General features: G+C 44.4%; 2 protein-coding genes across 3 annotated transcripts in view; one reads left to right on the top strand and one right to left on the bottom strand.

Annotated features, from left to right (window-relative positions):
* The first annotated feature begins 7,199 nt into the window (after positions 1–7,199).
* Positions 7,200–15,810, top strand: LOC103635138 (pyrophosphate-energized vacuolar membrane proton pump). Its single transcript, XM_008657677.3, has 7 exons — positions 7,200–7,746; positions 10,931–11,885; positions 11,966–12,052; positions 12,137–12,467; positions 12,537–12,947; positions 13,026–13,085; positions 15,411–15,810. Exons 1-7 carry the CDS (start codon positions 7,461–7,463, stop codon positions 15,609–15,611), a joined length of 2,331 nt encoding a protein of 776 aa, XP_008655899.1. The 5' UTR covers positions 7,200–7,460; the 3' UTR covers positions 15,612–15,810.
* LOC100502168 (uncharacterized) overlaps positions 15,781–16,937 on the bottom strand; it is a 50,166-nt gene continuing 49,009 nt past the window's right edge. The window contains exon 23 of one of the 2 annotated variants that reach the window (XM_008657167.4): positions 15,781–16,928. In XM_008657167.4, the coding sequence (XP_008655389.1) occupies positions 16,454–16,928 (475 nt within the window). In that variant the 3' untranslated portion in view covers positions 15,781–16,453. The remainder of the gene's footprint in view (positions 16,929–16,937) is intronic. The other variant, NM_001349054.1, reaches the window with a different exon arrangement.

Raw genomic sequence — 16,937 nt, 5'->3', positions numbered from 1 at the left:
CTTGACCAATGCACCAGCCTACTTCATGAATCTAATGAACAAGGTGTTATGGAGTATCTTGATAAGTTCGCCCTAGTATTCATTGACGACATTCTGATTTATTCCAAGAATGATGTAGAGCATGAGGAACATCTAAGACTGTTATTGTAGAAGTTGAGGGATAACCAACTCTATGCCAAGTTTAGTAAATCTGAGTTCTGGCTTGATGAAGTACCCTTTCTTGGGCATATCATCTCCAATGGTGGAATATCAGTGGATCTGGCTAAAGTGAGGAAGATAATGGGATGGAAGATACTGAGTTTGGTCACTAAAATTCGGAGTTTCTAGGACTCGCGGGTTATTACCGGCGTTTCATTGAGGGATTCTCCAAGATAGCAAAGCCTATGACCTCACTATTGGAGAAGGGAAAAGAATTTAAGTGGACGCAGGCTTGCCAAGATAGTTTCAATCAGCAGAAGTTTAAGTTGATGTCACCTCCAGTGTTGGTAATGCCTAATCTGTAGAAGGGATTTGATATATATTGTGATGCGTGTCTCCTGGGCTTGGGATGTCTTCTTATGAAAGGACATGTCATTGCTTATGCGTCTCGCTAGTTGCGGAAGCATGAGCTGAACGACCCCACTCATGACTTAGAACTGGCTGTCGTAGTGCATGCTCTCAAGATTTAGAGACATTATATAATGGGGACCAATGTCAAATATATATTGACCATAAGAGCTTGAAGTATATCTTTACCTAGAAAGATCTAAACCTTAGGTAGTGTCGTGGTTAGAGCTCATCAAGGATTATGACTTGGAGATCCACTATCATCCGAGCAAGGCAAATATGGTTGCGGATGCCTTTAGTCGGAAGGAACATGTTCACGCAGCTATAGCTACCCCGTTACCTGATGAGTTGGCAGAGGACTTTGAAAGGCTCAACCTAGGAATAGTTGCTCATGTAGAAGGTATTACAATAGAAGTGGAACCTAGCTTGGAGCAAGAGATACGAAAAGGTCAGGTTAGTGATGCTAAAATCCAAAAGATCAAAGACCTCATGGCAGAAGGAAGAGGTCCAGACTTCACGGAGGATGAACAAGGCACAATCTGGTTCAAGAACAGAATATATGTTCCTAAGATTGATAGTCTCCGTGAAACCATACTGAAGGAGGCTCATGACTCAGCCTACTCCATTCATCCTGGTAGTACCAAGATGTATCAGGATCTGAAATAGAAGTACCGGTGGTATGGTCTGAAAAGAGATGTTGCTGCACATGTGGTCATATGTGATGTATGTCAAAGGGTAAAGGCTGAACATCAGAGGCCAGCCGGACTGCCACCCATTAAAGGTGCATGAATTGAACTGGGAAGAGATCGGTATGGATTTCATAGTCAGGTTGCACACCTCGAAAGGTTATGATTCCATATGGGTGATCGTGGATAGATTAACCAAAGTGGTCACTTTATCCGGTCAAGACTACCTATAAGGGCACTCAGTTGGCAGAATTATATATGTCTCGGATTGTGTGCCTACATGGTGTACCTAAGAAGATTGTTTCTGATCGGGGATATCAGTTCACCTCAACATTTTGGAAGAGTCTTCATGATAGTATGGACACAAAGCTGAATTTTAGCTCAGCCTACCATCCCCAAACTGATGGGCAGACCGAGAGAACCAACCAAGTGCTAGAAGATATGTTGAGAGCTTGTGCTCTTAAGCATGGTGGGATTTGGGATAAGAGCTTACCATATGCTGAGTTCTCTTATAGCAACAGTTATCAGGATAGTTTGAAGATGTCCCCATTTGAAGCTTTGTATGGAAGGAAGTGTATAGAACCCCTTTGTATTGGGACTAGGCTAGTGAGCGACAGTTCTTCGGACTAGAAATTATTCAAAAAGTAGAAGAACAAGTTCGAATGATCAAGGAGAACTTGAGGATAGCACAGTCAAGGCAGAAAAGCTATGTGGATACCCGAAGGAGACCACTTGAGTTTGAAGAAGGTGATCACGTGTACCTAAAAGTATCACCCATTCGTGGTATGGGGAGGTTTAAAGTCAAAGGAAAGTTGTCCCCTCGCTTTATTGGATCCTTCAAAATCCTAAAGCTAGTTGGGGAGATTGTAACATCCTAGATAAAAAAATGTTAACCAAAAGTGGATCGTTGGTGCATGGATGTGGAAAAGGGTTGTGGGCCGTTGGATGCTAAGTCAGAAGTCACCTGAGGCATCGTTTCTTTTCCTCCCCCTAAACCCTAGGGGGTCCCCTTCCCTCCTTTCATGTAGCCCCCTTCTTCCCTCTCTACAGCCGCCCTCCTCTCCTCTCTGATGGTCGCTCCTCCCCCTCCTCTCCTTGCTACTGGTCGTCCCTCCCCCTCCCCTTGTGCTACTATCACAAAGAAACCAGGAGCTCGGTTGGCCTTCCATGGAGGTTTGGTGAGAAGAAGAAGAAAGGGGAGGAAGGAAAAAGGAGTTCAAAAGGGATTTTGTTTTCCTTTAGGTAATTCATGATTCAATAAATCTAGCTTGTCCCCTGTTTGTTTGATGCCTTAGATTCAAAGTTTATGCGTTGATCCTAGAAGAAACGGCGTCGTGTTGTCCTGTTTTGGGACATGCGAGCAGAAGTAGTGTGGGACGTTTTTGGGGTTCTTATAGGACTAATTAGCACTGATCCCTGTGGTTTTCATGAAGTACATTATTAGACATTTCCATAGAGTACTTGAACATCGAATTTGGTGAAATATTCTAGGAGTTATCGCATTTTGAAGTCAGCTAGGCTGCTATCCAAAAAACAGAACAAAGTGAGTACCTTGTGGACCGCCTAGGGTTATCTAGATGTTAAAATTTAATTATCTTTTGAATAAAAAAACTTGAATAGTATTTTGTGTAGATGCTTTCAGAGTTTTTGTTTGATATCACTGTTGTTATAATTTTAAAGATACAAAATTAACAAACAGTGTTTCTGCCGTTTGGCGAGTGATATGGAGAGGTGGTTGTTTTTCGCCGGTGTTTGGGGTTCGAGCGTAGGAGCAGGGTTGATTGTTAGCAAGTACTATATGAATGTTTGTACTAAGTTTTATGTCCACAAACAGGTGGTGGGGCTCTAGGTCGTACCTAGTGCCATTTTGAATTCCCGGAGAAGGCAAGTAAATGCAGTGGTGGTTTGCTACCGTTTGATTTGCATCCTATGCCCTGTCATTGAGTATTCATAAGTATTGAATGTGTTAATCATTGAATTATATGATGAGGTTTTATTTGATCGAAAGTATTAATGCTCAACGGTCTAATAATGTTGATGATCATCATTTGAGAGGTATAAGTGATTGACTCACATCTTTGATGTAGTTGAAGTATCTATTTGAAGCATGTTATATGAAATGAAGTGTTGTTGGCATGTCATGCACATTGCATCATTCATCTTGCATTTGAAGTTATGTCGTGACCTTATGGTCCGACCGTACCGGTACTTTTAGCATCATACATTGCCCGAGGAGGGATACAATGTGGCTTCATATCCTTAGAGGTATGAAGGCAGAAGTCATCCTTGCATTTGCAGTCATTTGCACTCATATGGTATGTATGAAGCGTGACATTGCTATGTTACTATTGTGGTTTCTACCTGCGAGGTGTGGTAACTAGGTGTGTTGTACATTGTTTTCGTGCTGCACCTTGATAATAAGAAGATGGTTGTGAAATCAAGTGGTGGTAAAACAATGTTCTTATGTGGTTAAACAGTTTGATATTATTTTACTTGCTGAGATGTGTCATCTCATTCTGGTATTACTCAATGCAGGTACTTGATTCATGTTGGGAATGAGGGAAGTAGCAGCACGTCCACCTTCACTCTTATAATAACGATGCCCAGTTGCAACCATGATTTAATTAGAAAGTCCATGTCAAAGGATGTTTTTAACTAGTCGTGTGCACTGGTTAATTCAGTTCATGTCGTCATGATTATCTTCCCTTTGCTTGCAGATTAATAATGCTTAGTATGTTTTTTATCATGATATATGTTTATACACTGTTTCTCCCTCGTTTATGCAATTTTTCAAAGGAGATGTTGTCGAAATTTTATATATGAATGTTAGATGTGTAGTTCAGTAGCATTCCAGAGTGTTTGTGGATCCTAGGGTGTTACAGTTGGTATCAAAGCCTAGGCTTTAAATTCTCGGCAATTTGAAGATAAATTTGACACACTTGCACATATAGGAAGGGTATGGGTTCGTATATCTTTCATATTAGTATTTTAAAGTATGACTAGAATTTCCTTGCTCCAAATTACTTTATGGTTTGATGGGGTATGTGGTTAACGACTTAATGCTTGATATGATATGTTACTACTATTTTGGGATGGTATATACTTACATTTAGTAATTGCTAATAAAATTTGACCAACATATTAAAAGCAATGCTCAGCTTTAACCATTATTTGTTGATCAGCCATACACTTCACATGAGTCCCCACCGTTAGTGAGTTCATGCACATTATTCCCCACACTTGTTGAGTGATGATCTTTTGTGAGCTCACCCTTGCGATAACCCCCCCCCCCCCACAGGTGAGGAGCAGGTGGCCCCAGAGGAGGACTACTATGAGGAGTTCGACGAGGTCTAGGTGACGTCTCCCAGTCAGCTTGATGGTACCAAGGAAATAATATTAGTTCGATTTATTTTTGTAAGACATTTCCGCTATATAATAAAGTTTGTGACATTTATCTCTATACACTGAGTCATTGTATGTGTTGGTCTTCTTTGGCGCACATATGAGACGCACCCGGGTTTGCCCCTTAATCTGGGTGTGACAGATTGTTGTCTTCCAAGAGTTCGCATATTTCACTTGTATTATTGTTCCTAAGTTTACTACACATATTAAAGGAAGATTAAGTGAAGAGTTCTCCTCTCCTCTCCAACTCTACTTGCAACAACTTGGTTTTGGCTTTCACTAAGACTTATAATAAACCAAATTTGTCTTGTTTAGAGTTGATCGCAGGATCACCTATTCACCGCCCCCCCCCCCCCTTCTAGGTGCTCTCACCATGCCCCCTTCCTGGCGCCCCCACCTTCCAATAAGATCAACATTCGACAAGATACACACGGCTTCGATTCAGTAGTTATTGTTTTTATTTGATTGACAGATTAAGTATGAGATTAAATATTTGGATTAGATTAGAATATTCACTTATGGTTGTGAATTGGAGACAAACTGATGAAATAGTTGTGTATCTAGGATTAAGAAGACGAATTGATGATGAGATCATTATTCGACAATTGATGATGAGATCTTCAAATCCATTGATAGATTTCGATGATTTCAACATCTCAAAACTAGAAGAATGCAATTGTCTGGGTCAGCAAAAACTTAGTGATATGTTCGCTTCTTTTGCTTATATAGTTACCTTCTTTAAACCTATATCGTGTATTGATATGAAACTTAAATTCTATACAACACTAGTTTTTTGGACTTGTTCGATTTTATCGTGTGGTTTTTTGGCCCCCCATGAATTCTCATCCTACGTCTGCCAATGTGTCGTCGTCGGCTCCTCCTTCGCTGACATCATCGTCTTCTAGCCGTTGATGCCAACATATGCTAATAAGAAGCTGCAAACGACGACGACATGGAGGCAAGATGAGGCGACACAATCGACGAGGGGAAGGTGGAGATGAAGAGGAAGAAGATCCTCCTAGCTTCCTAAAGCAGTTGAAGATGATACGGCACTAATGGGTTGTATGGGCTGGAATGTTTGGGATAGATCGAGTCTGCTGAGGCCTAGCCCAAATTGCATTGTGGTACCGTCCACCGTCGATACATTTGTTAAACATATTCTTGCGATTGGGTGGGTCATGTGTGTGGACATAGATTCTCTTTTTCCATGTTTCTTTATTTCTTGTCACTATATAAGTAACTGATGAAGATGGTTGTGCAGCACGAAAACCTGAGAGTAAAATACATCTCTGGTCTTTAAATTTGTCGCCCTATGTCATTTTGGCCCACAAACTTTTAAAGTATGTCAGTCTAGTCTTTAATTGTTGTTTGAGTCTCTATTAGGTCCAAACGGGTCGCGGTGGACATATGGACTCCACATGTCAGCATGTGTGTCTCTTTTATTATCACCAATTGATGAAAAATCTTCGTCGCCATATGTGGAGTAGGAAAAATTGATGAAGAAAATGGTTCGGGATGCTTTACTTATCACCAATTGATCTTGGTCATGGACTCATACCAACAATTTGTGAGATACAATAGTAGAAAAAAGTTCTATGACTGCTATAGGTATAACTTTTACAGAGAGTTTTGGTTATCGAACGTGAGTGAAATAAAATGACTCATCCGACTCAAGAAATCACTAGTAGAAATCATATTTTTCACGGACAGTTTCTTAAGAAAACCACCAGTAAAAATGCACGATTTTTACTGATGATTTTGTAATGAAAATCAGCAGTGAGAAACCGCCAATAAAAATAACTTGAAATCAATTTTTTGAGTTTCCCAAATGATCTCGTATGAAAAAACCATTAAAAATAAAAGTTGTAGATCCGTAAACGTTTATAAAACTTTGTAGTTGGCAACTTTTTAATTTGAAAACATTTGGACTCTCAAAATTGTATTTGAATCTACCAAATTTAAAATATTATTTTTTGAAACGACCTCGGATGAAAAAAGTATCAAATAAAAGTTGTAGAACTTAAAAGTTATTCAACTTTGTAGTTTACAATTTTTTTGTTTAAATTCGTTTGCAGCCTCAAACAATTAATTTATATTCGATTTGTTCTAATCTCAATTAAAACACCAGTCACGTTGTGGGTAAAGTGGTAGAGTCGGTTTCACATAGGAGGTGGCAGGTTTGATCCCTAGCCGCGTCACGTAGCGTGCAAATTTTGCATGAAAAAATGATATTTTATATTTTCACTTGGGGTTCTCGTTTAAATCTAGGCATTTCTAGAGTCCCTAGCACTTCTCAAAAACGCCTGTAAAATAGTGTAGTAGTTTATCTTTCCTTCTACGTTGCAAACTCATATATTTTCGTTTGCTTCATGAAAAGGGGTCACTTGCATGTATGGAAAAAACATTAGCACCGAAGCCAGCAACCTACCCCGTTACCTCCTTGCGAAGCTAATTCGCCATGTGCACACTCGAATTCTCTCGTCAACGTTGATGCATTCACCTGCGCACGCATGCATATGTATATAGTAATATCGAAATCCGCGGACCGGATTGCTCCAGGAGTCATATTCAGGCACGCGCCGGAGAACGCTGGCTGTCTGGGCTAACGTTCAGTTTCGTCTTCCACGTACGGTCTGGTTGAAGCAACTGGTCTTGTCCTCTCCATCACGTCGTCCTCAAGAAGTCGGGCAGTTCGTTCCTCTCTCACACAGTACACACGCACAGCGAGAGGGAGAAAACCCTCAACTCTTGGCGAGCAAACGACCACATTTGTAGTTCGCTCAGGCGCGCCTGCGTACGTGGTTAGTTAGTTAAGGCGACCAGACCATGGGCTCCGCAGCGGCGGCGGACGTGGTCATCCCGGCGTGCGCGGCGGTGGGCATCGCCTTCGCGCTGTGGCAATGGTTCCTCGTCTCCAGGGTGAAGATGTCCGCCTACGCGGCGCCCGGCAACGGCGGCCACCACGGGGGCCCCGTCTTCCGGATGGAGGACGACGAGGAGGACGTCGGCATGGGCGGTGCCGGCGACCGCGACGAGGAGGAGGAGGAGACCGCCGGCGACGGCACTGTCGCCGTGGCGCGCTGCGCGGAGATCCAGAGCGCCATTTCGGTTGGTGAGTTCAATCTGTTCTCCACCACGCCTTTCGCTCTGTGCTGGTAGTAACTAGTCACCGATCTGTCCATACATGTTTTGAGCGCCATCAAGATGATTACCGTGTCATCATCCATTGCTCATGTACTCTTTTCGTCCTGTAATAAGTCAACCGTTCCGTTCCGTGATGCATCCTAGAACATTGCAATGCAACATGTATTCGAACTTGTCTCTAACTTCTATTTCAACTGGCTCCTAATAACTTAAGAAAAAGGAGCTTTGGCTTGCTCAAAGGGTTGACCCAGTACATCGGTGTTGTGCCTGTGCACGTTTCTTCACCCTTTCCTAGGCGATCGAGGACCCTTCTCTCAGCTTTCTTAACAAGCAAGTACAATATATAGTGCCGTTTCTTCTGTTTGACCTAACTCAATGCCCTGCATGATCTGCAACCTTTTAGTGGCTTTAGTATTCTAACCCCTGCTGTCATTGTCATTCATAAAGAAGATTCAATGTTACTCCGAGCATACAATTTTGACTCGGCAGATTGCTATGTTATGACGACCGACCACGTCTTCGAGTAGAATCAGTTTCGGATTAAACAATATCGCATTACATCGACTGTACTAAGAATTGCAAGAGGCAGAGAAAAGAGAACGAACGTTATTGGATTCGTTGCACTTCTTCGCGACAGCCGCGGGCACAAAAAATGCAGCCAATTGATGCATAGCAGCTTCTCTAGTACAAGTACTATACTACCTCTATAGCGTTAACCACTAGAATGCATAGATTGAGATCTTTTTTGTTATAGGATTAGTTAAATTTGATGTATACTGAAGTCTACATGGCTTTGAGGAAGCCCGATGAGGTCAGCAGTAAGGACCGCACTGATAGCGTCGAGGCGGAGGATGTTTCCCGTCGCTTCCACGTATGAATAGATTGGATCTCGTTTAGGTTTGTGGGGCAAGGAGATAGCGAGGTAGCGGCGAAGATTCAGTTTATGTTGAACCTACATCCCTCTTTTAGGTGTGAAGGGAGCCATAAACAAAATGTTTTTGGGCCCGGTCAAAGCGTGGGATAGAGTCGGGCTCAGTCGTGTAACCGAGTCCGATGCGAGATCAATTCAATATTATTCCCCTTAATCTCATGCTTACTCACTTATACTTAGGGCATCATGCCTACTCACTTAAACTTAGGATTTAATGTACACCAAGAATAAATGTTTTCTGAATCACGGGTGCTCCATTAAACCTATGCTAGTTTTGTGTTTTCTGAACATGTTGAGTCGAAGTCCTCTAGTGAATAGATCTGTGAGCATCTTCTCTATCTTTATATGCTCAAGTTCAATTGTTTGATATGTAACAATGTAATACTTAATGCCAATGTGTTTGGCGGCAACACTTTGACTCGTTGTTATAGGAGTACAATTCTACTGATTTATTTTCACAGTATAACTTCAGTGGTTTTGTTATGTTGTCTACCATTGTTAAATCAGTATAGACTTCTCAAGCCACATAGCCTGCATCCTTATAACATGCAACAAACTTAGGAAACATAGTCGACAATGTAGTGGTAGTTTGTTTTGAGCTTTTCTATGATACACCTCTTCATACAAGTGTGAATATGTAACCTGATATGGACTTTCCATATTTTTCACATCTCATATAAACTAAATCTAACTAACCCATGATGTCAATTCTACTTGACTTTCCATATGTTAACATTAGGCATTTTGTACCTTGCAAGTATTTCAAAACTTTCTTAATGTCTTTCAAGTGTTCTTACCCTAGATTCTTCTAAAATCTGCCAAGCATCCCAGTTATGATTGTCAAGTCAGTGTGAGTATATATTTGAGCATACATTATTCTTATAAAATCTCAAGTGTGTGGAACTGATTTCATTCAATCAATCTTATATTGATTCCTAGACCCTGATCACTCCTTAACTTATCATCATTGACTACTAGAGCAGGTGTGCGGTTACACGCGTGCATATTGAATTTCTTAAGAACATTTTTATGTATGCATTTTGCGATAAACCTAATACCTCTCTCACTCTATCTAAGTGAACCTCAATTCCTAAGATGTCTCATCAAGGTCTTTCATATTACAATGTGAGGACAAAAATATCTTAGTTTCTAGTACCAAATTATTATCAGTACATGTTAATAGGATATCATCCACACATAGTAAAAGAAAAATGAACCTCCTATTCTTAAATTTTGCATAAATACAATTGTCCTCCATATTTTTCTTAAACCCAAAATTGCTAATAGTCTTATCAAACTTGAGATATCATTGTCTTGATGCTCGTTTTAGTCCATAAATGGATTTCTACCCTTCTTTATATGGTATCCTAGATTTTCTTTTCGTTATGGCAAAACCTTTGGGTTGAGCCATGTGCGACATTTTCAATTAAATCTTCATTTAGGAATGTTTTCATTACATCCATTTGATACAACTCATAAGTTTAATGATCTGCAAGTGCTACAACTCATGAGATGATATCTTATAATCGATTCCTTCTCTCTAAGTGAAATCTTTAGCCATAAGTCTTCTAAAAGTTGTCTAGAAGGGGTGGATAGGGAAAACCTGAAGTTTAACTCAAATAATCTGAAACACAATGCAATATTATAATTCTAAGTGGTTAGGGCAGGATGGGTTGCATTGGTCCGGAATTAGTATAAGCACAATACTTGCAATATGTTGCTAGTGAATTTAAGTACGAAATTCAAACTTAGGAACAATATGGAATATAATTTAGGCGCAAAGCGAGTATGAACTTTGGGAGAAAAGATGGAAAACAAATTGTAAATGCAAAGACACGGTGATTTCTTACCGGAGTTCGGTTTCCAACGAAACTTGCGTCTTTGTTGAGAAGTCCCAATGGACCGAGTTTCTCTGAACTCTTTCTTCTCTCAAGTGATCAAATGATCGGCTTGAGTCTCTTTTCACTTTGCTGAAATGGTGAGATCAACGCGCTCCACAACGTGGAGGCTCTTGACCGCTCCACAATTCACTTGAGAGAGAAAAGAGTATAGAGAGATGTGGTTATGAAATTAAAGGTTATAGGCATACAAATGTTTTCACTAAGAAGCATAAAAGAATTTTTGCTCTTATTATAAATTAACTGCTGGATTCGAAATTTAAATGTGCGTGCCTTTTGCCATTCATGTCTGAAAAAAATCTCCTAAATTATTTTGTATGCAGGCGCCAACTCATTCCTTTTCACACAATACAAGTATCTCGCCGCGTTCACGGTAGTCTTCGCCGTGGTGATCTTCCTCTTCCTGGGCTCCGTTCACCGGTTCAGCACTGACAGCCGGCCGTGCCAGTACACCAGTGGTCGCACCTGTAAACCAGCGCTGGCAAACGCGGTGTTCAGCTCTGTGGCCTTCCTCCTCGGCGCCGCCACCTCTGTGGTGTCCGGGTACCTCGGCATGCGGATCGCCACCTACGCGAACGGCAGGACCACCCTGGAAGCTCGGCGTGGCGTGGGCGCGGCCTTCGCCACGGCGTTCCGGTCTGGCGCCGTGATGGGCTTCCTCTTGGCCTCCCTGGGCCTCCTCGTACTCTACATCACCATCAAGGTGTTCGGGCTCTACTACGGCGACGACTGGGAGAGCCTGTACGAGTCGATCACCGGGTACGGCCTCGGCGGGTCGTCGATGGCGCTGTTCGGGCGCGTCGGCGGCGGCATCTACACCAAGGCGGCAGACGTGGGCGCGGACCTCGTCGGGAAGGTGGAGCGCAACATCCCCGAGGACGACCCGAGGAACCCCGCGGTGATCGCGGACAACGTGGGCGACAACGTGGGCGACATCGCCGGGATGGGGTCTGACCTGTTCGGCTCCTACGCCGAGTCCACCTGTGCGGCGCTGTTCGTCGCGTCCATCTCCTCGTTCGGCGCCGACCACAACTTCGCGGCGGTGGCCTATCCGCTGCTCATCAGCTCCGCGGGGCTCCTTGTCTGCCTGGTCACCACGCTCTTCGCCACGGACCTGTTCAAGGTGAAGACCGTCCGTGGCGTGGCGCCCGCGCTGAAGCTGCAGCTCATCATCTCCACCGTGCTGATGACCGTCGCCGCGCTTGTCGTGTCCTTGGCGGCGCTCCCCGCCAAATTCACCATGTTCGATTTCGGAGAAGCGAAGCAAGTGAAGAACTGGTAAGAAAAAGATGGTCCTCGATCGCTAATGGAAACCATACCGAACTAAGCTAGCTATTCGCAATTGGCAATTATGGCAGGCACCTGTTCTTATGCGTGGCCATTGGGCTTTGGGCTGGTCTCGCCATCGGCTTCACCACCGAGTACTTCACCAGCAACGCCTACAGGTAATTGTGGTGGTGCAAAGAAACAATGGAATGCAAGTGCGTCCAGCAGCTGCCTAGCTAACAGTGAGTGTCCGAAATGCGCAGCCCGGTCCGGGACGTCGCTGACTCATGCAGGACGGGCGCTGCGACCAACGTCATCTTCGGCCTCGCCCTCGGGTACAAGTCCGTCATCGTGCCCGTCTTCGCCATCGCCGTGTCCATCTACGTCGGCTTCACGCTGGCATCCATCTACGGCATCGCGGTCGCCGCGCTCGGGATGCTGAGCACGGTCGCCACGGGGCTGGCCATCGACGCCTACGGCCCCATCAGCGACAACGCCGGCGGGATCGCTGAGATGGCAGGCATGAGCCGCAGGATCCGGCAAAGAACCGACGCGCTCGACGCCGCCGGCAACACCACGGCCGCCATTGGCAAGGTACGTGCGTACATATTCAACGCGTCAGCATCGCATGAATACTACCGCATTCATTCGATTTCCTTGCAGGGATTCGCCATCGGATCGGCTGCGCTGGTGTCGCTGGCGCTGTTCGGCGCGTTCGTGAGCCGCGCGGGGGTCGAGGACGTGAACGTGCTCAACCCGAAGGTGTTCGTCGGCCTTCTCGTGGGGGCGATGCTCCCGTACTGGTTCTCGGCGATGACGATGAAGAGCGTGGGCAGCGCAGCACTGAAGATGGTGGAGGAGGTGCGCCGGCAGTTCATCACCATCCCTGGGCTCATGGAGGGCCGCGCCGCGCCGGACTACGCGCGCTGCGTCAGGATCTCCACGGACGCGTCGCTCAAGGAGATGATGCCGCCAGGAGCGCTGGTGCTGCTCGCGCCGCTGGTCGCCGGCACCTTCTTCGGAGTCAGCACGCTCGCGGGACTACTCGCCGGCGCACTGGTTTCCGGTGTCCAGGTATATGTGGCAACGAATTGCCGTGCCGTGGTGCTTGTGTCTGTGTGACGTTTATTTGATCCATCTTGACCTGTGCAGATTGCCATATCTGCTTCGAACAGTGGTGGAGCATGGGACAATGCCAAGAAATATATAGAGGTGCACACTGGCTTCACTAGCTCCCTTGGTATTTTAATATTTAGCTTAAAAATGCTCCTCAGTTAGCATTTTTTTCACAAGTACGGTACGAATGCTCGAATACACCAAACCCACACCTATTTCTCGTGCGCCTAGACGCGTCTAGAGAAGTATTCTTGAACGCTATACAGTACTTAAGAGCCAAAACAATGAATTAAACTACACAATTTAAATGGCAGCGTCGGTGCCAAGCCAAGTGACACAAGATGTTACCGCCTTTGTCCTTAAAAACACAGAAAAAACTGACATTCTAATTTCGTTCTAAGTTCAAATATCTTAAATTTGATTAAATTTATAAAAATGATATATATTAAACAAGTAAGTATCATTGTATTTAGGCAATGTATCAGATGCAAACAAGCACTTCTGTGCAAACACCGTGTAAACTAACTAACAAAAGTTACAAAAAATTCTCAAAAAATATAGATGTACTTTTTTACCAAGTCTACTACTGTATATAATTTCAAATTCAAATTCATCATATATTAAAAGATACAAAAAAATTATGAGATAATTCCACTTTTTATATATCAGAATATTCTCTTTTTTATATCTCTTAGCAATGCGGTGAATTTGAACTTGAAATTTTATACGGTGGTAAAGTAGGCAATGAAGTACATCTATATTTTTTTAAAAAAAAAATTGGCTTTTGTTAGTTGGTTTGCACAGAGTTTACACGGAAACTTGGTTTACATCTCACACGTTGTCTTATATTTATTATGAAGAATATATATTGTCGGTGCATATATTTAATGTTATAAATATTGACAATCTTATCTAAAGTACACTTGATCAAACTTGTATTCGTAAACATCCGTTGGTATATGACGTCTGGAACCTACTAAATGGTCAGTTCCAATAAAAAAAAATCACTGACCCTACATGTCGGTGTTTGGACCACGAGTCCTTAGCCAACTAGTAAATTGTGTCGCGTGGCCGGACTCTATATGGTGTGCGAGTAGACACAAGCGATTTATCCTGGTTCAAGCAGCACAAGGCCCTACTTCCAGCACAGGGGAGGGCTTATATTACTCGCACTGAATTGCCTGTAGTAGGGGTTACAAGCACGGTGGGAGAGAGGAAGTCCCCAAGTCCCTAGAAATTATTGAGGCAAGTGCCAATATCTAAGATAGGGTGGAGAAGTGAATGTTCGTCTGCGTGTTCTCTTGGTCGTCTGTCGTCCCGGAGCGACCACTGTCCTATTTATACATGAGGGAGAGCGTATGTAGTGAAACCGGGTGTTGTATTCGAAGGAGAGACGTACTGGCACCCTGCAAGCCGACGTGTCGGTGCACTGTGCGGTTGACTTGCGCCTGCTGGTTTTCTGCTGAGAGCCGAGGCAGAGGCCGAGGGGGTGTTCGTACGCTCAAGCCCCCGAGGGGGAGGCTACCCATATCGTAGTTGTTGTAACAGCATCGGGTATGGGCTAAAGGCTGCTTACGGGGTGCGTCAGCGTCCTTGCACGGGATGACGTCGAGATTCCCTGCTGTGTTTATCGAGATCAGAGCCCCTGCTTGGTCGAGGCGAAAGTCTTCCCGAGGCACTACCACAGTTAGGCGGAGTGGCCGTATGCGGGATTCGCGGGTAGTAGGTGGACGAGGCCGAGCTCAGGCGAGGCGGAGAATTTGTCTGAGGGCCAAACTCGTCGTCGGGCGAGGCGGAGAAATCACCCGAAGCCTGGACCCGGGGTCGGGCGAGGCGGAGGGATTGCGCCCGCGAGCTGAACCCTGCTTCGCGCGAGGCGGAGAGATTGCGCCCGAGGGCCAGTCTGCTCTGCTTGTCGTATTAGGCGTCTCATCGGAAGGTGGCAGGCAGCGTGCGCGCACTGTAGCGTAGACATAATCATGTTGTTGCACCAGACGTGATCGTCGTCTTGTGAGCTATTGTGCTCTAATGCCGCGGCGTGGGGTAGGTACGCGCATAAATGTGGGTGCTTCCTTCCTGTTTTCGGGCGCCCCTATCTTATCTGTCTGAGGCTGGCTCGGACGAGACAGATGGAGCAGCGGATACCTTGGGCGAGGCGCAGTTCTACCTGAGGTAGGAGACTATCGAGGAGAGGCCTCGGTTTTAACAGGTACCTCCGTTGTTTTCTCTCGAGGGTTTCATCCTTATATCTCTGAGTGTGTTTGTTCAGGAGATAATTCGGATAACCCTAATTATTACCCGACACTACGTCTAGCTTGTATTCACGCCCTATGTAATTTTTGTTGTCGTTAATTGTTATACATTGTTTCAACTTTCAAGAGATGCGTCTAAATGGTTCTTTTATCCGCCTTGTTCACACAGGCAGGTGCGTCTGATCACGCCAAGTCTCTGGGCCCCAAGGGGTCGGACGCTCACAAGGCTGCCGTGATCGGCGACACCATCGGCGACCCTCTCAAGGACACCTCCGGACCGTCCCTCAACATCCTGATCAAGCTCATGGCCGTCGAGTCTCTAGTATTTGCGCCATTCTTCGCCGCCCATGGAGGCCTGATATTCAAGTAGACAGGGCGGAGGATTATTGTACAACGTGATTCTGTAGTAAAGGCGCACTGGTTGAACAAATGATTCTGCATCGTAGATTGAGTAGCCATGACCTGTGTATTGTTTTCACATCTCATGAATCTGTTTTGCAGACATGTGTAATTTAGTGAAAGATATTACAATCCTAACAAGAGCAAGAATGTTTTTTGATTGTACCACAGTATTTAGCGAACCTGTTCTGGAGTAGGATATCATGTACACCTGCCATCCTTAACCCAATACATCCAACATTATTCACTTTCGAAATTCTACCTAGCACATCTTTGGCCTAAAGAACTATTCTACCACAAGGCTTGAATAATTATCCAAGACAGCATGTCCAGCCAAAACTATGAACCATCAAATTACAGTCGTATAAGTGAGTCAGCAGAATCCGGCAAAAACGCTATTCAACTGAAACTATGCCTTAGTCCTACTTGTTTTACAGCAGTAACATCAGAGTCAATGACTGGAGAGAAAACAGTGAAGTTGAAGGCACACATTCACTGCTACTCCATTAGCTCATAAAAGAGATACAATAGCGAGCATAGCAGCAGGAGCAAGGCCCATTCAATGTTCCAATCTACAGCCATCCCAATTCTGATGTTCGTCAGATCTTTCCTTGTGGAAAATTAACTTTACAGGCTCAAAAAGGGGTAACTGGAATTTTACTTGAGATGTAAAGGTAGCTGCAATCTATGTCACCTCCAATCATGCTTCCAGCTTGATATCAATGAATTTTTGGAGCCAAACACATTCCGATTCCTTCCTGTTGGCAAGAGAACAGGTTGGGTACAGGGACAAACCAGCTGTGTAGTAGTCAGTCATCTTACTGAATAAGGCTCCGAATCACTTGTCGTTGTCGTATTTACAGCCTTCTCGGGAGACATACTGCCCCCGTCTTTTATACAATCACCACCAGCTTGTCGTGAAGTTTCTGTGTTCTCTACAGAATGTTGATGCTCCTCAGAGTTAGTGCCACGCTCCCTAAAAACACCATTGGGTTCAGTACTTGGCGCGGCTGATGTAGGCAAGTAGCAAGCATGCTTGTTTTGTAGATCTGTGTGCTTAATAATGGTACTAGTAACAGCAGCAATTTTAGCACAACTAATTCTGGTTTCTATTTTTTGCCTCCTGCGACCCTCCCCATCTGCATGTTTCACATCCACTGGCTTCCGCTTCACCGGGGATATGTTTAAGGGCACATCATCCTCTGCAGGCGTAGAAGGCTCCATTGGTGGTGGATTGAAGTCTTCATCGTCATCATCGTCATAGTCCACAAGTCCAGCAGATTTAGGTCTGAAAAAA

Source organism: Zea mays, chromosome 8 (assembly GCF_902167145.1).
Source record: "Zea mays cultivar B73 chromosome 8, Zm-B73-REFERENCE-NAM-5.0, whole genome shotgun sequence".
NCBI classification, from domain to species: domain Eukaryota; kingdom Viridiplantae; phylum Streptophyta; class Magnoliopsida; order Poales; family Poaceae; genus Zea; species Zea mays.
Note: the sequence above shows the minus strand (reverse complement) of the source record. Positions and strands in the feature narration are given on the sequence as shown.

Bases quoted from the DNA above. Each gene is read 5' to 3' on its own strand.
- LOC103635138 (XM_008657677.3), top strand. From the start codon at position 7,461: ATGGGCTCCGCAGCGGCGGCGGACGTGGTCATCCCGGCGTGCGCGGCG. The intron at 7,747-10,930 runs GTGAGTTCAATC...TTTTGTATGCAG, and splicing joins CCAGAGCGCCATTTCGGTTG to GCGCCAACTCATTCCTTTTC. The intron at 12,053-12,136 runs GTAATTGTGGTG...CGAAATGCGCAG, and splicing joins TTCACCAGCAACGCCTACAG to CCCGGTCCGGGACGTCGCTG.